Source organism: Sturnus vulgaris, chromosome 3 (assembly GCF_052056855.1).
Source record: "Sturnus vulgaris isolate bStuVul1 chromosome 3, bStuVul1.hap1, whole genome shotgun sequence".
Classification (NCBI taxonomy): domain Eukaryota; kingdom Metazoa; phylum Chordata; class Aves; order Passeriformes; family Sturnidae; genus Sturnus; species Sturnus vulgaris.
This window is the reverse complement of record NC_142245.1, coordinates 53,880,314-53,900,370: the sequence shown is the minus strand read 5'-3', so window position 1 is coordinate 53,900,370 and position 20,057 is coordinate 53,880,314. Positions and strand designations below refer to the sequence as shown.

The following is a 20,057-nucleotide window of genomic DNA, read 5'->3' as shown; positions in this document are numbered from 1 at the left end:
CACCCTGCAAATTACTAGCACGTATAATAGTGTGGGCATAAGTTATTTCATTAGCTTCTGACTTCAGAAGGTTAAAATTGAGGTTTGCAGTTAATCAATGGCACCTTGTTCTAACCACAGACACACAGACTTCGGCCAGCCAGTATGTGAATGACCTGAACCAGTGCACTGTTCCCTCAGTGTGCATACAGTACATAGTTTCTTGGTTTCCAGCACAGTTGTCCATCTGTTATGACAGCTATTGGTGCCTGCTCAGAATAAGCTTGGACTATTTGACTAGTGCACAGAGGCCAGAAAAAAAAACAAAACAGGTTATGATGGACAGCCCAAAAAATATTGCAAGTGTAAAGTACCCCATAAGAAATCTCTCTCCTGGGCCAGTCTTGGCATTGGCACAGTGCAACTCTTTACGCACCTGCTGACACGTAAGTGCCAAGATATGAATAGCTGAACAGCAGGAAAAATGGAAGCAAAGTATCCTCTTCTCTATAAGCTTCCTAGAAGCCATGTATTATCACAGTGGGTCTCTGAGAACCTGCTAAGATCAACTGGGGCATAAAAACATCTTCTCAGGCATATGAAAACCAAGATTTATAATGGTTTTTTTCCAAGGAAGTCTCAAAGCAAGAAAAGTCAACCAGGACTAGGTTGAACTGTATTACACTGAATACAACGGAGCTAGCATGTTTGGACCCGTGATTTTTGTGTGGAGCAGAATAAAACAATAGACTTTGTCAGGGAGGTAAAGACAAGAAAAGAGGGGACGTGCCATCTGTCCCTTAACCAAAGTCAGCCAATGGATGGAACAGGATCAGCCTAGCTGGTTGCAACCATCTGGAGCTACAGACGGCAAACGCTGCTTAGCAAAGCACTATCACAAGGCAGACATAAGGTAAAGGAAGTGCGCAAAACCAAACGCGTTACAGAACTAACCTGTCCCAGAGGATGACCTGATATGCGACTTAACACAACACCCTGGGGAAGATTTCTTTCAGTGTCTGAACGGTTCACCTTACTCTTCTTTACAATTAGTTCGTTTGGATAAAATGAACTATAAAAAATAATTATTTTGATAAAAGGAACTATAATGAGGGCTTGTGGCAGAGTTACTTTGGCTGCTTCTGAATTTGTTTACTTTGATTAATGAGCAACTGTTGGTCTGGTACATTTAAATCCCCTCTACTATGCTTAGGTTTTGCTACTGGCCGACTTTTATTTGGGCTGGGCTTTGCTGAGATCCCACATGACCATGTAGTGCCAGACCATGACACAACTGAGCTGCTTCTTTACACTACCTCTTGTAAAGTCCCAGACCTGCTCGACGAGTTTTTTATGCTTTTTTTATAGCCAAGGCAGCACACAGGAGAAATGAGACAACATTCTCAAGAGGTTAAACAACAAACCTTTATTTGCAAACTTTAGAAAATAAAGGTGCTTGGCAAATTTTAAAGCATCATTCAATCAAAATCAAGCATTTCACAAGACATTGGCTTAGTGAACTCCAGACCATCCAACTCTAAGTTACTCAGATTTTGAGAAGAAGAAATGGGGGGAGGAAGAGAGAAAGACTGAAAAAATCATTGTTTGAATTCCAGTGTGATCTCAGCAACTGTGAAATCCTAACAGTGGGCTGCGACCACATGTGCCTATGCAACTGCTTTTATCTGCTCTGGTCTCTCAGGGCATTCCCCCTTTGGTGGGGCTTTTGCTGTGCCAGTGGCTAATAGCCATTCTGGGGCTGGACTAGAGGCTTCAGGGGGGTGGGAGGTGGAGCAGTGCACCATCCCACCTATGCAGGAACTGCCCTGCCCCCATCCTTTTGGTTGTTTTAAGTGAGTAATCATTTTCTCCAGTTTCTCATATGACTCTGAGGCTCAGAACAATGACTGGGACAAGAACAATGGGAAATGGGATCTTCTTCTTCTTCCATGGTGGCAGTAGTGGGATTCTAATCTAGCAGAGAGAGGGAGAAAAGGAGAGGAAAAAGATGAAAGTGTACAAGAAATCATACAGCGGACAATTGCTACTTCAATAATCAAAAATATAGGTCCAGTCAGTATAGGGATTCCACCCTATGCAAGCCAGCATCCCTCACCCTGTGAATTCCAGAGAAGGCAAGAAAAATGCAAATCAGGATCTGGGGTGAAAAGTTCATGAAACCAGTCTTTCAGCTGCAGTGATTGGAAGACTGGCTGGCAATTTTCTTTACTTTTGTTTGTGCTTCTTAAAACAGCATTTTCCTATTGGTGAGGTTCAGCATTCCACATATTCCTTGCCCATTTAGTAACAAGTTATCAAGGATCAGACAGTTTTATAAAATAATTTTTGATACTTGCTGGACTTGTAAGTTGAGCTCCAAAATGGCTTAAGGAATTTAAGATTCTCTATTGCAATGGGATTGCACACCTTACAAAAAAATACAAACTTAAAGGATAAAGCAAATTTTCAACAGTTAGGCTGCCTTACATTTTAGAGCTGATAACCTTTTAAGTTCAGGTATCATTTTACCCCGAACAAGCACACATTTCCTATATTACCACCCTTACCCCTTCCACCAACCTGATTTCATGGGGGGTCCCCAGGGCCCATATTACAGTCAATTATCTTATTACAATGCTAGAGATCCAAATGCCACGATAAGGGGGAATATCAGGGTGCACCATGGGAAAGTAACATCAAGTGAAAGTTCTACTATGTAATAGTCTGGCTGCTTCAGAGGGATTAAAGGTATAACAAAAACTTGAGCCATTCCTATCTATTTGGCATATTTTTCTAGACAGGGTCCTGGGTTCAAACCAAATACCTTCCTAACTTACTAAACTCTTCACTAGTTTCCAAATCTGAAATCCTTTCTTCTGACATCTTGACCACTTAGGACTTCTTTTCTTTACAGCTGGAGAAAACTTTCCAGCTGCTGCCTCTGTCTCTGTCAATCCCCTTCTCTGTAGGATCACACTTCATACATCGCTTTCCACTATTACATGTGGTTCCTTTGGCATCAAACTACACTTCTTTCTCAATTCAAAGTAATTCTATACCTTGCTCTGAGGAGGTAGAAAGGGGTATACAAATCTGATTTCATAATCATATGAAATCCTGTCTGAGCTTCCAAGCTAAATTCAGGAAGGAATCTTTTCCACCTGCTGTAGCAACCAGAGAGGAGACACAAACAGCCCAAAACAATGCTTGTGACATTTATACACATACTGCAAAACTACTGAGACAAAACACACACAAATATAAATATCACAAAACATATTAAGATAAAAACATGTATAGACAGTCACTGCAGCAAAGAACTGTGTAAATCTTCAGTCCTGTTGCTGCTTCACGTTCTCATCTTTGCCATCTTTGCATGGAATACCTGCAGAAGGAGAGAGAAAAGAAAACTCGGTCCTACTTGGACCAGTTTTAAAAAAGAAGAATTATCCATCTGGTGTTAATTTTGTGTTCTCTGCAATGGGCATGTGTGGTTACCCATGCATGCATGTTCAGGGGGGTCTTTAAGACCAGCAGGATTTCCTCGATAGTTGGCACGTCTACCAGTACTAGCTGACAAGGAAAATGTATGGGGTTCCAGGAAAGTGTAGTAGGTGTGGGGCAAAATGCTGTAAGTCATGGCCATCCACTTACTCTCTGTGGGTCACTGACTTTGGTCACAGTGCCTCATAGCTGACCAGGCCACTGTGGATCCTGAGGTCTCAAAAATCATTTTAGGAGACTATTTGTCCTTTCTACTATTCCACTGGCTTGTGGATGTGGTGTAGGGGGTTGTGGAATACCCACAGTACCCCTTCAGTTTTCACCCATTCCTGGACTATTCCTGCTGTGAAGTGACTGCTACTATCTGATTGCACTGATTTTGGTTTAGGAAGGAAACTGAATCATAATTTTAATCCTTTCATAGTACCTTCCCTTATAGACCATGCTACTGCTTTAGCCTGCACCTAACTTGACGCTATTTGAATGCCCATCAGCACATATTGTTTTCCTCCTGCTTTGTTGAAAGGACCAGTGTAGTCGACCTGCCAAATTTCCCACAACCCTCTTCCCATTCTTAGGTGAAGGGGGGAAAATGTCCAGGGGTTGTTTCTCCAGTCTGGTGCAGCACTGGCTGCAGACAGAAATGACTGTTTCACAAGCCCTTCAGGTGACACGCTGTCCTCTATTTACCACCTGTCTTAACAGGTCTTTCATCCCAGAGTGGCCATGCTTCACCTGCAGCCATTTCAATAAATATTTCCATCTCACTTCTTCTTCTGCTTCCTTTTCCTCAGCTAAGACAGCCAACTGAGTGACAGAGTCTACTCAGTCATTTAAGATGTGGGCTGGATGATCCCCCTTCTGATGGGCTGCTTCCCATCCAACTGATGTCATTTTGGATCTTGCACTTTTCAGAATTTCTCTCCACTTCTCTTTCTGCCATAACAGCAGTCTTTATACCTGTCTGTGCCAGTGGCTAATAGCCAGTGTGGGTCTGGATTAGAGGCTTCAGGGGGGTGGTACGCAGCAGTGCATCATCCCACCTACGCAAGAATTTGCCCTGCCCTCCTCCCCCCTTCCTTTAGCTGTTCTGAGCCAGTACTCATTTTCTCTGGTCTCTCACACCTACATAAGCTTCAAGCAGAACTGCAGCTCTTGTGCTCATGTTGCCTTCCTTGTGGCATAATTCATCATTCTTGTGGAGACAGACATTGCACTATACTCACATGTCAGGCTGAACAGGCTGCTCATATGAAGCAGAAATATTTCAGGGAGCCCAATATTTTATTTTCCTTTGCTCCCAAGGCAAATGGCACAAATATTACCCTTCTATTTCCTCTGTAGGCACACTCAAGGCTTTGATTTCAAGGAAGAAAACAGGCATCAGCAATTGTTTTTCACATTTCTTTGCACAGGAGCCTTCTAAGATTGACAGCTCCGCAAAGACAGTACTGGGTTAAACATAAAATTAAGCAACGTATAGAACAGAAAAGTCCCTCATTTGCTACTTATCCTATCTAGAGTCTGTAATGATTCTATCTGTCTTTAATGATTATCTATGTAGGGTCCAGTCATTACAGGCCAAAGAAAACCTCAAATTTGCAAGAAGACCTTGGAACCTGAAAATATGGAATAGCTCATTTATTACAGGCATCTGAAAGACTGCTGAACAAATAGCAGCAGAAAAAAAAATAAGACTGAAAACAAAATGCAGTCTTCCCACTTAAGGAGGTATTTCTTGAGTGCTTATCCTCTGTCTCTGAAGCTTCAGAGGACACAAGAACAGCATATGGCCCTTTCAAGGGAAAAGTTTTAAAGGACAAGATGGGAAATGGATGGTTATTCAGAAGAGAAATCAAGTGGCTTTGTCAAAACACTACAAATGGAAGCAAAGAGAAACTAAGAAAGTAAAGCCAACAAAAAGAATTGTATAATTTGCACTTTTACATGAGTCCAACCAAGAAATGTTATGCAAACGAAGAATTAACGCAGTGGAACTTTATTTTCCTACACTATGTGTTTTTGGTTTTGGCTGGGCTGCACAGTTCAGTCATTTCCTGGATGGCTAATGAAAAGAAAAAAAAACCAACTCTTGTGACCCTGACACAATTTGTTATAAGTACAGCTCAAGGTAAGCTTTCTGCCTATCTCCCTTGTGGTTAACTCTGAGTATAAATATGTTGTTTGTGAACTTCTTAGACAGTTAGAGATATTACATCTAGAAGAAAAGCGGTGTTAAAGCAGACCACAGTAGGTACAACTTGGCATGGTACTGTCTTTAGGTGGGATCAAGAACTAGCACAATACAACAAATGGATTTGAAAAGCACCAGTGACAGGAATCCCAATGAGTGGGAAATAAAAACAGGGAAAACCCCTCTGTAGAATAGACTTCAGGGGGCAATTGCACCACTAGTCGCTAATTATCCCATCACCAGTCATCTTGTCACAACAGATGAGGGTAAAATCTAGAAGAGAGATTTTTGCATGGTTGAGTCAGTTATGGAAATAAAATTATGCTGTAGTCTGGTCAAGTAACGAGGTAACTAGGAAACTGAAGCAAATGCCTACACATCTTTTCTTGGCATAAGATCACAGATCAGCATAACCAATGATCTACAGAAAGGTGATCAGGTGATTTTGACTCTACTAGTACAGAGAAACATGAAATAAGAAAGCATGCCTGACTTTCTCTCCTTTGTGCCACAGGTTTTTAAACCCATAAAAGTATAACAGAAAAAAATGAGGTAATTCTAGTCATTTTAGACTCAGGTTCAAACTTAGCTATTGATGCTACATGATATAAAATATCAGTGGTAGAGTTTGTGATTTCTAGGCAGCAATCTCTCTTTTAATATGTAACAGGATCAATTTCTTCCTATTTTTATTAAACACAGTCTTAAACAACCAGAAAGGCCTGTTTTAGCTCTTTTTCCTTTTGTTCAGTACAAATTACAAGAAACATATTGATAAAACCATATACAGTTTACACAAAACACTAATTAACCACAGAAACATGGCAACTTAATGATCTATGTCAAACAAATAAAAAAAAGTAGGGATAAGCGAAACCACTGGTGTAATGTCTGACTTTGAAGCATGCCTCATTATCAATCTAGCAGTGTAAATTACACTCAATATATATCTCCTTTACACAGATAAAGGGATGGCAAGTCCAAGTAATTATAGACAAAAATTAGTAATGAACTTCTAAACTGCCTATGCAAGCAATTTTTTTCAGTGGATGCTTCCTAATCTCTTAGACATTTGAATAGTTTTGCAGGCTTATAATGAACTAAAAAAGGGCTAGGAAGTGCTGCCCACAGACATTTTGTGGAGTAAGGCTTTATTGAATAGAAAATTCATCTGTTGATTTCTTATTTGATTCTCTGAAAAGTCATGTTAAAAAGAGCAACAATAGGCACACAGTAGCCATTATGTCCTTAGAAGATGTTCATGTTTATTTCTTAACTCTCCTGTGAAATACAGGTTGGCAATTCCTTTTTATCAGAGCCCCTGAATATACACAATGCATATCACAACACTAGAGAAATGTGATTTGCTGCACAGATTTTTCGTTTTGATTTGTTTGCAAGACTCGATTTGTTGTGAAGCCACAAAAGGAGATTATTTACCCTTGTGCTGTTCTTTCCCTCCTCTGGAAAGTGTGAAGAAGCTGGTGGTCAGGCTTCCCAGATGGTTTGTATGTAATAGTTTTTTAGGAACTCTTAAAAGTGAAGAACTTTGTTACATTTTTTTTTCTCACATCATTGTTTAACTTGGGAGTGTAAACCCCTTTTCTCATCTGTTTTTCAGAACAAGTCATCTCAAGGGCTCCAGTAAGCAGGAAATACAGAAAAAAAAGAAGTGGTGAATTGCTCCCGAAAAGCTGAAGTTATTAGGCTTTAAAATGTTCCCCTAATATTTGCATTATTGCCTAAACATGCCCGGTGTAAAACGCTGAGCAATAAAAGTAATTTAGATGTTAAGGTAACTGACAAGTACTTAAGCATGACCACTACTGTTACGTTAGAAACCCAACAAAGATTTTATTCACATCTGCCCAATTTTTATGTGTGAAGGTTCCCTTGTGTCATTAGTGGAAACCACTGAGAAGCTCCATGGAGAGCTAGGTGGGTGAGTCTCAAGGAAAGAAAGTTTGCATTTCAAATTCTTTCCTTTTTTTTCCCCTTTTTTTTTTTGGAGTGAGGAAGCTGTTAAAAGAATATGAGAAACAAGGGAACTTTTAACTTTTTTCTGTAGACACTCCGGTGTTTAAGAGCTTCCTTCTAACGAGGACCTCCATCATAGCAAAACTGCACTATTTTCTTCCACATAAATACACTTCAGACAACATCTGTGTTAGATGCTTGCTACTTTTGGGCTTTGCACTCTTCCTATCCGATCCCACCAAAGCAGAGCCTGCAGTGCCTAGCAGTCTCTCAGGCACTGGCCAAGCTTTGGTAAGTGGTAGCTGCAGTGTGGTAAGATCTCTGCTGCTGGTGAGGATCGGGTTTCAAGAAGGAGCTGAGACTACTGTGAAGTTATGGGGTGCTGCTGTTTGTCTCTCAGTGGCCAGGAGAAGAAATAACAACAAAAACAACCTTTTTAGGATTTCTTTGTAAGATATAAAGTGGTAAACAATTTTTACCCCTCACCACAGAAAGGTCACACTTGGAAATGGAGCATATCTGTACAATGAGCATGGCCATTCCTTACTAGGTTTGTTTAAGACACAAGTTGTTCTTGTATGAAACCCTTGGGAAAGCAGATATCTCCAGGTATGTGACATATCTCTCGGGAACTGCTAATCTGTGAACGTTGCAAGAACACCTGTAGAGCAGACAGTGGCTAACTGGGAGTCTTTGTGTACTGGTGGCAAGAGAAACATTGCCTGAAAAGAAACCCTCAGAACTGCCAAGAAAAAGTGAAGCTGAAATTCTCCAAGTTCTTGAAAAGTTTCAAGGTCAGGAGCATTCCAAGAGTGGAGTAGCAGACACGCAACAGTATAGAGCTAAAACAGTGGCAGGAAAGAAACCTTGAATCCTGAGAGGCATGAGAGCCAAGGAGGGTGTGCTTTGATGTGTGTGAAGGAGTACACTTCTAGAGTGAAAAAGGCACTTGAAATATTTAAGCACAGACAAATAGTGTGAAGTTGTTCTCCTTTTTCACTTCTACTATCAACACAGTAGGAAAAGCATCTGTTGCTAGTCACAATCACAACTACCTCTAACTCCCCATCTTCCTTAAAAATACAAATGCAGCATAAATCTCTGCACTCATAAAATGCATATTTGCAAACTTGTCTATGCACAGATTTTCTACTAGCTATATTAGCTGACCCAGTATCCTCTACCATTGCTGGAAAACTGCAGTCTTCTACCCCAACATGAATTGTGGCAGCTCCCAAAAGGCAGGCTAGCAAGTATAATACGGGAAGGCTACCAGCTGGGTTTTTATTAAAGAAGTACCTGCAGCGTTTCACATATGCTTTGCCTTTGTAATTTCCAAAACTATTCTGTATTTCTTCACGTATTGTGAAATTCCACATAAATGGTGAAATGAAATTCTAATGAAGCATCGCTGAATATATGAAATCATAAGTGATAGCTTGATATGTTAGCTGCTGGTAACTGCCAGAAAGTGATCAGCTGTTGTGAAAGTACAACTTTAAAGATCTCATGCAGCTTTCTAATAGTCCATTAAAAAATCTGCTTCTAGTGAATTTATTTTGAACTAATGTACAATGAAAAAAAAAAGAGAATTAAAGTTTAATACTGAATTACAACAAAAGCAATAACCTTAATGAAATGTTCACACATTTTTGCACTGCAAACTAAGCTTGGAACTAGATTAACACAGATGACATTCCATGTAAAAACTCATAAAATTTTAGCAGCATTATTAGCTATGTGAAGACACTGAGCACCTCATGCCATTGAAAGTGACATGCAATGTCCCAGTGGAGCAAGACTTGATCCAAAGAATATTTTCCTTTTGAAAAAAACACGTCAACCCTGCATTTTCACATACCTTCTGTGTGCTTTTTAACATTACTAACAAAATCCCTTTTTTTCTACCTCATTTACCTCATTTATTCTGCTAGCTCTGAATTCCCAGTGGTATTAACAAGGAGCAACCTGGACTTTTGCTTCTCTTCTTGCCAATGCCAAAAGGTCTTACAGTCAGATTCCCTCAGGTCATTATGGTGTAAAACATGCCACAGTCAGTACTTTCACTATTCCTGATGATATGTGGTGCAGAGAAAGTCTAAATTGAATCTTAAGATGCTGCTGGTACAATACACATTTAAAATTACTTGTACAATCAAGTTCATATTGTAACATGACTTTTTAATAATGAACCAAAAATTATTTCAGCAACACACTGTATATTCTGTTCCCTTACACCTGTGAAAAACAATTGAGTAGTAAAATCACCTCTACCATTTTCCCCTTTCTATCTAGTCTTTTACAGAGCAGTGGCAAAACCTTTCAGGAAGAAAACATTCAGTAAGTAACACTGTTCACCCAGTTTGCAAAGACATGCACATATTAACACTGTACTTACCACTCCCACAGGGAAAGCTAGAACAGCCATCATCCAGTCACGGAGGGAAATGAGTTTTTTCAGCTGCCTCTCTTGCTCTTGACTGTCATTCCCTCTAGTGAGAAGACTGGACAGGTCAGTCAAGACGCAAATCCCAAAGAAGACAGCCTGGATAACCTGCACAGAAGGGAAACACACACTTGAACACGTCTTAATCTTTCTGTGTTCCTTCTCCCATTTCTTCTCTGGAACAGAGAAGACCAGCCCTTTGGCAGAGAGCAGGTCAGACACAGGCACACATGAGGAATATTGCCACAGAACTGACACAGGGAGTGGGAATACTTCAGTCCCTTAAATATGGGTAGAGTTTAATCACATAAAAGCCACGTGTGCTTCAAAGTCTTGCATTCACCCTGCTCCTCATCTACAGGGGGAATCAATGTGAGTGGAAGGACCATTCAAGAGGTGGCTTTCCACCCTCACCTCAGATATGTGCCACCTGCTGGGGACTGAACTGTAGCCACCCCTTCCTTTGTCACTCCATACAGCTCATCCCCAAAGGAATTGCCTCTGAGGCAGAAAAATGAGGAATACTTCCTGTGAGAAGAAGGGAAAGAAACAGAAATGAGTGTTTCCTTCCCTTGTGACAGGAAGTGTCTCTTGGAGATTCTGCCTGCCCCAGACATTCCACCTAAAAGTGAAGGAAGTGCCTGAGACTTCCTGACAGACACAGCACATGGCCCAGGCTTCAGCAAATCTATCTCTACTTCATCTCAGGTAGTGAATGATAGAACAAGAAAGCTGCAGGAATTATTCACTTTCTTTTCCTGACTGTCATTTACCTAACTTTTCCTTTTTTGCATTTACGTACTTGTGTGCAATATAAGATTATATGCTATATTAAATCGTTAGTTTAATCACCTGAACCCACTGATTTGGTTCAAACTTGACTCGATCTTAATGTGATCACTGAGTTTTTCTCCCTTAATTAGCTTAGTAAAACTGTAATAAGTTAGCTCAGGAATGCTCTTGCCTGAGGACTTGCACATCCTTTCTAGTACAGTTCAGAGGAAGTGCACGCAGCTTGTTTACTCCCCAAGCTGGAAGCCCGGGTCACAAACCCACACAGATCAGGTAACCTGAGGTAAAAAATTAACAAAACATGGGCTCAGTTCCCAAATTATACAGTGATTTGTCAAAAAACATAAACATATATATGCTTAGGATTTATACTGCATGTTTTTCAAAGCAAGCATGGAGTCCTAGTTTAGAAGTCTTACTGTAAACTTAAGTGTTCCACTGACTAGGAGTCTTTGACCAAACAGAAGACTATCCATAAGAAATAAGAATAGCATATACCCAGATGCTGCAAAATTCAATTTATTATCTGCATACATCTTTGGAAAATTTACACTATAATAAGGCAGACAGGGAGGCAGGAAGGAAGGATGGAAGGAGAGGAATACCAAACAGATGTTGGCTACCAGGAAGAAATCCAGAGATATGTAATGACTGGATGGATTAAAGTACACTTCCTTCCTCAACAATCCTTATGCGACCCAAACACTTGTAAATTCTGGCTGTAAAGCTGTGAATTACAAACATCCAAATGGCCCCTGGATCTGCTTGCAATTCTGTTGCCATTGCTCTCTCCTCTCCAGGCTGTAGCTACTTAGAATTTGCTTGATAAATAGATGAAGCAACATTACAAAATATTCCCTGAAGACGTGAGATGTGACAGACTATTAGTGCTAGAGCTGTATATTGCACTAGAAAAAGGTAATACTATTTCAAATGATTGCCTGGAAAAGTTACAATAATTTATATAATTTTTGAAAAGCCTTTTAAATGTAAGTTTGGGCTCCTTGGAGCTACTAAGAACTCCTAATGCACTTTTTCGTATTATTTGTTTAAAACAAGCACTTAGCAGAAAAAAATCTTCCCATACTCAGCCCTGTTTTCCACCAAACAGATGGCCTATTTGGAGAGCTGAAATAGACGAACTAATTATGCATTTGCTTGACTTATGAGGAGATATGATACCATCTAGTATTCACTCAAGAGTGTGAATGCCAAACAAGACAGAGCTGGGGAAAAAAAGCATACCTAACAGTAATGAGATCAATCTGGGTGTTAAAAAGTTTAGGCTGAGTACCAGGAAATATTTCCTAACAGTTAGTTCTGTCAGACCATGAAATAGTTTCTCAGAGGAAGTGGTGGAAGCCTCATGGCTTGAGTCACTTAAACCGATATTGGACAAAACACTCAATAATGTACTGCAGGGAACAGTATTATACTGGCAGGGCTTGGAAGAGTGACTAATGGATTGTTTGCAGCTCTAACTACAATTCCCTGAAATGGTCCCTCTCCAAAGAAACACAGACTCAAACAATCACACGCCCACTTTCCAAGGGAATTGAGATTGTACATCCACTAATCAATCACAAACCAAGCAACTTCTCTCCTTATTACTCTGTTATGAACACATAGCTTCAAGAGAAAATGTAATTATATCATTGGGAAAAAGGGGAAACTCCTAAAGGGAAATACCCAAACATTTCAGAGAGTAGGTATGAAGCAGACTACTTTACAAAAACATTAACAAATAAAAATCCATATAAGAAAGAGAACATCGGGAACATTCAGAGCCAATGAAAAAATTGTACAGTATTCAGGGAGAAACAGTTACAGCTTATTCATACAAATAATATGCATATATTCACTCCATTCATTGCACTTCCTTTCCTTTCTAGAGTGCTCAAGAAAACTCTTCTGACACCTATCAACATTTAGGATTAGAGTTAGGACCTCCAGAGCTGCCTGAGTCTCAGCAGCATTAATTAAACAGAATCAGTAATGATTTACATCCTTTCTGGGTCTGGAATAGGAAAAGCACAGCATGCAGCTACTGGTGTTTTTTGGTATGAAACAAATTTTTAAAGTCCATGCTCCTTGGTGTGAATGCTGTCTAACAGATGTGAAAAAATCACAGCAAGGAAATATAAACTCCCTCTAAACAATGTTCTCCATGGCATCCTGTTGTTACCTCAGATTTAGGATCGCATTTTCAGAAGAGACCTTATTTTGAAAATTTGCAGGTGGTGAATCTATACATGAAACATCCCCAAGCTGTTAAACAGATGACTTTTTTCCCCTCCCTTGGAAATGTAAGCAAGAACAGCATTTCAGAGGAAATACTTTCCAGTTTTGTCTCTAACTAAAGCTTGAAGGAAAACAGTGATTCAGAAAATGACAAATTTGACAAAAAACAGACACAGCTTCCCTATACCATGTAACAGTATAGACAGATAGTAGAGATAGAATCAGAAACTTATAAGCAGAGTATGCAATCCCAAAAAAATAACTGAACAGGTATAAAATACTTACTACTGGTCCTTTTTCTCCTAGAAGCCTAAAGGGGCCATGCCACTAGAGTTGATACTACAGTACCTTTAAATTGTGAAAATGTAATAACAAGTAATAACATCTAAAGTTAACATCTAAAGTTGAAGTTAACATCTACAAGTAATGGCCATCTAAAGGATGTCAGCAAACAAAACTCAGAGCACAGAAAACACTTGTTAAGTTGCTGCAGGAGAAAAATAGCTATAAACATAATATGAAACCAAGCAGCACAGAAACCTTCTCAAACAGTGAGATGTGTTGAATTACATAGAATAAACTAATTGTATGTGTCTGTCTACTACAAGAAATTAAAGAATTGCTTCAGTAGGACAGTTTTTTCACAAGTCACTTCAGGACTGCAGCTAATGGCCTCCTTGTACTACCCCTAATTTGACTTCTTAAGAGTCAAACAGAAAACCTATTTCCTCATAAATCTGTTTCCATGGCATGGAGACTCCCTTCTCCCCCATGCCATGAAGCTCCATGGTGTGGACAAGATCTCTCGAGATTATGAAAATTCTGTTACTAGTCTTACCAAGGCAGAAAATCCCCTATTAAATTCACTGAATCTAGAATTTCATTCTCTTTCAAGTTCACTCTCATAATCACAAGCACTCCTTAGAGCTCAGGGCAGGAGAACTGGTTAAGTCTCTGCAAGCACTAATACAATTCAAGGGTAATTTTTCATCTACCTACTTATCATTATGAAAAATCACTGTCCTCAAGTTATCATTTTCGAGATTACCACCACTTAATTCATGTGGCCCTCTATGAAATAAGGCAGTAGTCTAGGCTGGCAAAAAAGACAGCACTGCCAGAATAAAACATGGGAGTAACACTCACAAAGTCCACAAGAAATAACAAAAAAGCACTAAGCAACCAAACATAACCCACATCACAGGATACTAATTCAGAAAAGGGTGTCAGGGAGGCTTCAGGGGCAGGGAGTGGCAGGGGAGTAGTCAGGGCCCATCCCACTCCCAGCCAGGTGCAGGGCAGCCAGTGGCAAGGGGCCAGTCCCAGCTTCAGGGCATCAGGCACCTCCCTTGGGACAGGCCACCAGCTCGCAGGGTGGGGGGCAGACATAACCTGACCCACTCAGGCTTAAGACACATGTTCTATTTCCACAAGAAGACGTAAGTTTAGCTCCACCAGCATGCAAAATCTAATTGCTTGAAGTTGTAATTCCCCTCGTCTGATTTTCCTCTTCAAAACATGGAAGTTTTTTTATAACCTTGGAGTATCTATTACTGCTCATTGTCACCTTAGCTTTAATTTCTACAGCCTCTAGATATCATTACTTGCTGTAACAAATGAACTATGCTTCAGCAGTTGACTGTTTCCAGTGGTGTTGTGTATGGGGCCATTTGCAGGCACCAGTGGACAGCCTCCATCCTGTAACAACAGCTCTGTAGTTGCAACATAGAGAGCAAATCCAAGTGAGATGGAGAATAACAAGGTATTTTTAATAGAAAATGCTTCAAATGAAGTAATGGGTTGTAACTGCTTAATAAATATATTACTGTTCTTGACTGCATGGAACTACTGATTATTCTTGCCCACTGCCATTGCACCACTACTCACAGGCACACTGATTTATTCTTGTCACTTCTCCTCTCCTCCCTGTATCTTTGCTAGTTATGACAGCAAGCAGAAGCTGGACAAAATGTAATCAAGTGCTACATCTTTGTATCAGAGAAGCTGATCTTTGTGTCTACAGACAAATGAAAAAGAGGCCAAAACAAAAAAATGAAAGGACCAAGAGCCTTTTAAATACTAAAATACAGTGTAATACATCTAACCACTAAATCTACAATTAATCAAGGTGCACGAAGCATGAAAATGCACTCTGTGCTACTCAGAATCATTATTTCTGTGCAAGGAATAGGGAAAAATACTCATATTTGAAGGTAAAAAATATCAGAAGTAAAAAAGAAGCATCACCCCAGAAGACTGTCAGTAAGCTGAGGCAAACAGGGAAAGCTCATATCGCATCTTCTTCTACATCAGCTGCAAGTGCTGTGGTTGTTTTCAGGTTCTTTTCTTTCTTAAGCAGGTTTCAGCATCATAGGCCACTTAACACAGAAAATGATGAGCGCCTGGCCCATCAAAAGCCAGTAGTTTCAGAAAACAAATACATCATATAGGGAGGAAAAGTAACAGACAAAGCAACGAAAACAGCATAAACCAAAGGAACAATTAACACAAATGCCATCTATTTTACTTTGAGCTGCTTACTGGTTAGGAACCTTGAAGTAAGTATTTCTCTTATCCCTCCTCTCTCTTTTACCTACACAAATTAGAACTAAAAACTACACTAGTAAAACATGACACTTCTATCAGAAGAGACTGATTAGAATCTCAGTAACTGGATAAAGGGACAGCCTTATAAATGTCCAGCACTCATCCAAGCTAATGACTCACATCTCCCTTTGCAGCCTTCAGTGGGGGATGGCTTTTCTACCCAGCACATTGCACATGAAGACGAGTGCTTAGTAGGAAATTTAACTTAATTTTCATAGTTTAGTCGTATGATATGAATCATTTTATACAACAAGTATAATCCTAATCCCTTACCATATGATTAAATTCAGGGATTCTTTTAAATATAATCCTTTACATTCTACATAACCTCCTGTGGTCTCTTTCTTTGAAGCCCACCAGCATTGTCCAAATATAAGCAAGGATGGAGTTTTAAACCACTGAGGTTTTACAAATATACAAAAGAATAAAATCTACTATGAAATTAATATGCATAAAAGAAAAAATTGTTTGACTCTTGGGTCTAGTTTTTATAGGTACTACACTGTTCAATTCCTGGTGCTTTAGCACCTGTTATGAAGTTGTGGAATGGGGACCAAGCTCAAGCTGCGTAAAATAAAAAGATCTTGTGTTTCCATGACAAGAGATACCTTTTACAATTACGCCTGTTGGAATACGAGATGTGTTTTAATCTGGACAGACAAAAAAGCAACTCAACAGGCTCTTCCTTTCTCTTTTCATCTTCCCTCCACTTAACTCAGGAAAATCCCTTACTCTGTTACTCTTACTGGAAAGTTTAAGTCTCAGACCATTCTGTCTTAGCATGATTCTTGACTGTCTTGTAAAGGCTTCCAATAATATGCAGCACAGTTCTTGGAGAGGTAATGTGCTTGTGCTAACATAATTTTAAAAGCAGTTTTCATAATAGTTTAAGTACTTCTGTAAGGACAAATATTCCTTACTACAGCAAACTAAACTGAAATTTGGTACACTACCAAAAATATTTGGAAATGCTTTATTTTTTGACAGCAACAAAAGCATCTTTATTATTTTTACATGGATGCAATACCCTCAGGAAAAAAAAAATCCATAGTGGACAACTGAGGAATTTTTCTAAAGTGCAACTCTATCTCAGCTGAGTTGCATAGATGACATTTCTAACATGATCTCAGCATGACAGAGTGTATGCCATCTGGCTCAGAAGTGCTAACAGCCTGGAATCCACTGCCACGTATCACATGAAGAGATGGAATGGACAAATATACAAAGTACTAACGAAATATGAATAAAAATTTGAACAGATGCTGAGAAAGTACTACATTTTCTCAAATCATTTGCAATTGTATCAGCTGTGTCATTCCTCTCCAACACCATGTCAGTCTTCTTAGATGTTCATATCTTACTTTGATCTTGGCTAATACACTCAAAGAAGCATGACGCTCATTGTTGCAGTACTTAAGAAATTATTATTCTATTTTTATCTTTATCTTTTAAATTGTTTTGACTAAACTCATTTTCTAATAATCCCCTTCTTCTTTCTTGCTCTCTTATATTGTGTATAGAAAAGCTGCCATTACTACTTATTGTATCCTGCTTATAAGACAGTGTAATTTCATTAAATTTATATAATCCACTCAGCGAACATGTATAATACAGTTTACTCATGATAGATTATGATTTTATTAAGTTATATATTTTATGTTTTTCTTTGGTAAAACTTAATCTTATTAGGATTATACACTGCTCAGAAGGTTATGTCATTATTTTGGCTTAAATGATAATTTTACACATTTCAGCATGATTGGTACACTCTCTGCAGCAGTGCCCTTGCAGTCAAAGCAGGAAAAGCAGCTCTCTAGACAATGTTTGGGATAGCTAGCTAAGAAGGTAAGACTTGTTCTACAGCTGTCGGTGCTAAAATGAGCTTTAGGATAGGGTTTCGCACGGCTGGAAAGCCCCTAGCAGTTTGTAAGTTAATTACCCCAAAAAAGAAACTACATTTTATTAAGTGCAAAACTTTAAAAAAAAAATAGTTTTCTTAAAAAGCCAGAAACTTCTGCATTGCACCAACTTTTTTATGTTTAGAAATACAGTTTGAATACCACCACAGGAAAGCAATTTTGACTGATCAAAGAGTAATCGATTTTGCTGTCAATTTCTTCCCTTTTTAATGAATAAGGTAATAGCTGCCTTCTTAATTGCTGAACTTAGGTAAGGCCATTACAAATGTATCTCAGCAACATGGGGACAGAGCTGGAAATGCAAATAAGAAACAATCTTCTGAGACACAGCAACCTCAGTGCTGCCCTACTATGGTTTAGGAAATAAAAGGTTTTAAAGGTCTGTTTCCTGAGCACTATGAAAATAGTAATGAATGACTCCCCACATCAGTCCAGACAGACAGGCTTTTATGTGATATGCATCTAAGTTGGGCAATTCTCCTTCTCTCCAGGGAAGGTAAGGGAAGGAGACACTGAGGGCTTTATCCCACTTCGTCATTCATCCAACAATACACAAAATAAGTCAGCCGCAAACCCATATTGTGAAAAACAGCTCAAATCTCTGATCAGGCTCATCTTCAGCTTTTGTTTAAGCTTTTCTTCCTTTGCGCACTGTCGCAGCAGCTGAAATATTATTTATGACAGATAGGTAAAGTATATTCAAAAATAAAGTTATTACTAAGATAAGGATTTTCTGCAATTTAGACCACAGCAGAGGTTGCTGCTACTCAAGCTCCACTTGAAAAAAACACAGGACATCATTTTGTACATTAATTATAAATTAATGGTGGTTCAATGAAAGGTGATCTAACGTGTTATATTGTCCTCATAAACATGACTATTCTTTACACACTCCAAGCAAGACACTGCTCTAAAGAGTTGCATTTTGGGAGCGAAAAATATCTGATTATCTCACATCTCTAAAGAAACCATGGGAAAACCCCCGATATAAACTAACTGCATTTGAATTAAAACTACAAGCGGGGGTTAAGCGCTCACTAGGTGTGTGGCATTCCAACCACAGATGATAACACTTCCTGCTTTCATTGTCTTTCTCATGAATCAATCTCAGAGGAAATGAAGGATTTGTTTCCTGATTGTTGTTGGTGAAAGCAAGGCACGGGAAAATGAAATGGTCAAAGCAGCAAGGCAGCAGGGGACCCCGGGGATGAACTCAGGTGTCCTGACCCCTAGGCAGTTCTCCAGGCACTGTATAAAGGTTATTTTCCACACACCTACACTCTTATAGAAATAGCCATTTCCAATGTACACACATTTCATTCCCTACAAATGCAGCCATATTACTGTTAGCGTAAATCCAAGCATTTCTCCTCTTATGAAGCTCACAGTGATCAGAGTTTTCAAAGACCTTCTTCAGTGTACTGTGTCTTCAATAGTTAGATACCATAACTCTGACCAGCTGATCTATTTCTGCCAACAAACTAGAGTTACCAAGGTCTCTAATACCTTTGGAGATCTTCTTGTCCATTATACCACTCCCACCTTCACTGTTCTTACATCATATTTCATACAGAAAATATTGATTTTGAACAACACTAGTAAGTGAATATATATTTTTAAATTTTCCACTTGTTTTGTTCTGAATGAGTAAGTTTGATGTGTTGCAATTTCAATGTGGTGTATGCTTGGCTTCTCAGCGTCCCTGTAGGACAGGTCACTGAGAAGAAGCACAATGACCTCTGCTACCTGGAGACTGTCTTTGGAGAGAGTGGTCTGAAAAAGCAAACAGCAAGGAACCCTATCTTGACTTATATGCTCATGAACACAGACACAGCTCAAATCTCTCTCACTCTTTTTTACTCTAACCAACTTTAACTGTTTCTTGAGTTTCCAAACTAACCTTTCAGAAATATCTGTTTACTGTACTTCTAGCTTGCTCACAACTTTTCATTTCATTTGCAAAAGAAAAAGGAGATGAATTATATGGAAGCTTAAATTTACATCCCCTTACATATTAGGGGAAGCCACTTTATGACAACTACCTGATATCACACCAAACCCATGAGATTTAGATATTCTCCATCAGCAGTGAACTTATTTTTAGTCAATAAGCACTACAAGTTCAGTAACAGGCTGCCCTTTCTTCTTGAAGAAACAGAAGGCTCAAACAACACCTGTTGTAGCAGGTAAAAAAGTGGCAAATCACTCCAGTAACAAGACCGTTGCTGAAATGTACTTCTGGTGACAGTAAGCATGGTGTTTTTATTTTCCATGGCAGGAAAAGCACTTTGTAGTAGCTTGTAAACATGGCAGCCCGGCATTAAAAAAAAAAAAAAAAAAAAAAGGCATCTGTGCCCAGCAAAGAACACAGCCAACTAGTCAGTCGAGCAGGACACAC

General features: G+C 39.3%; 1 protein-coding gene across 1 annotated transcript in view; it reads right to left on the bottom strand.

Moving 5' to 3' along the window:
• Positions 1-20,057, bottom strand: part of AIG1 (androgen induced 1) — a 123,082-nt gene that overhangs the window by 76,333 nt on the left and 26,692 nt on the right. Inside the window, exon 2 of the mRNA XM_014888616.2 lies at positions 10,053-10,208. Coding sequence (XP_014744102.1) covers positions 10,053-10,208 — 156 coding nt within the window. The remainder of the gene's footprint in view (positions 1-10,052; positions 10,209-20,057) is intronic.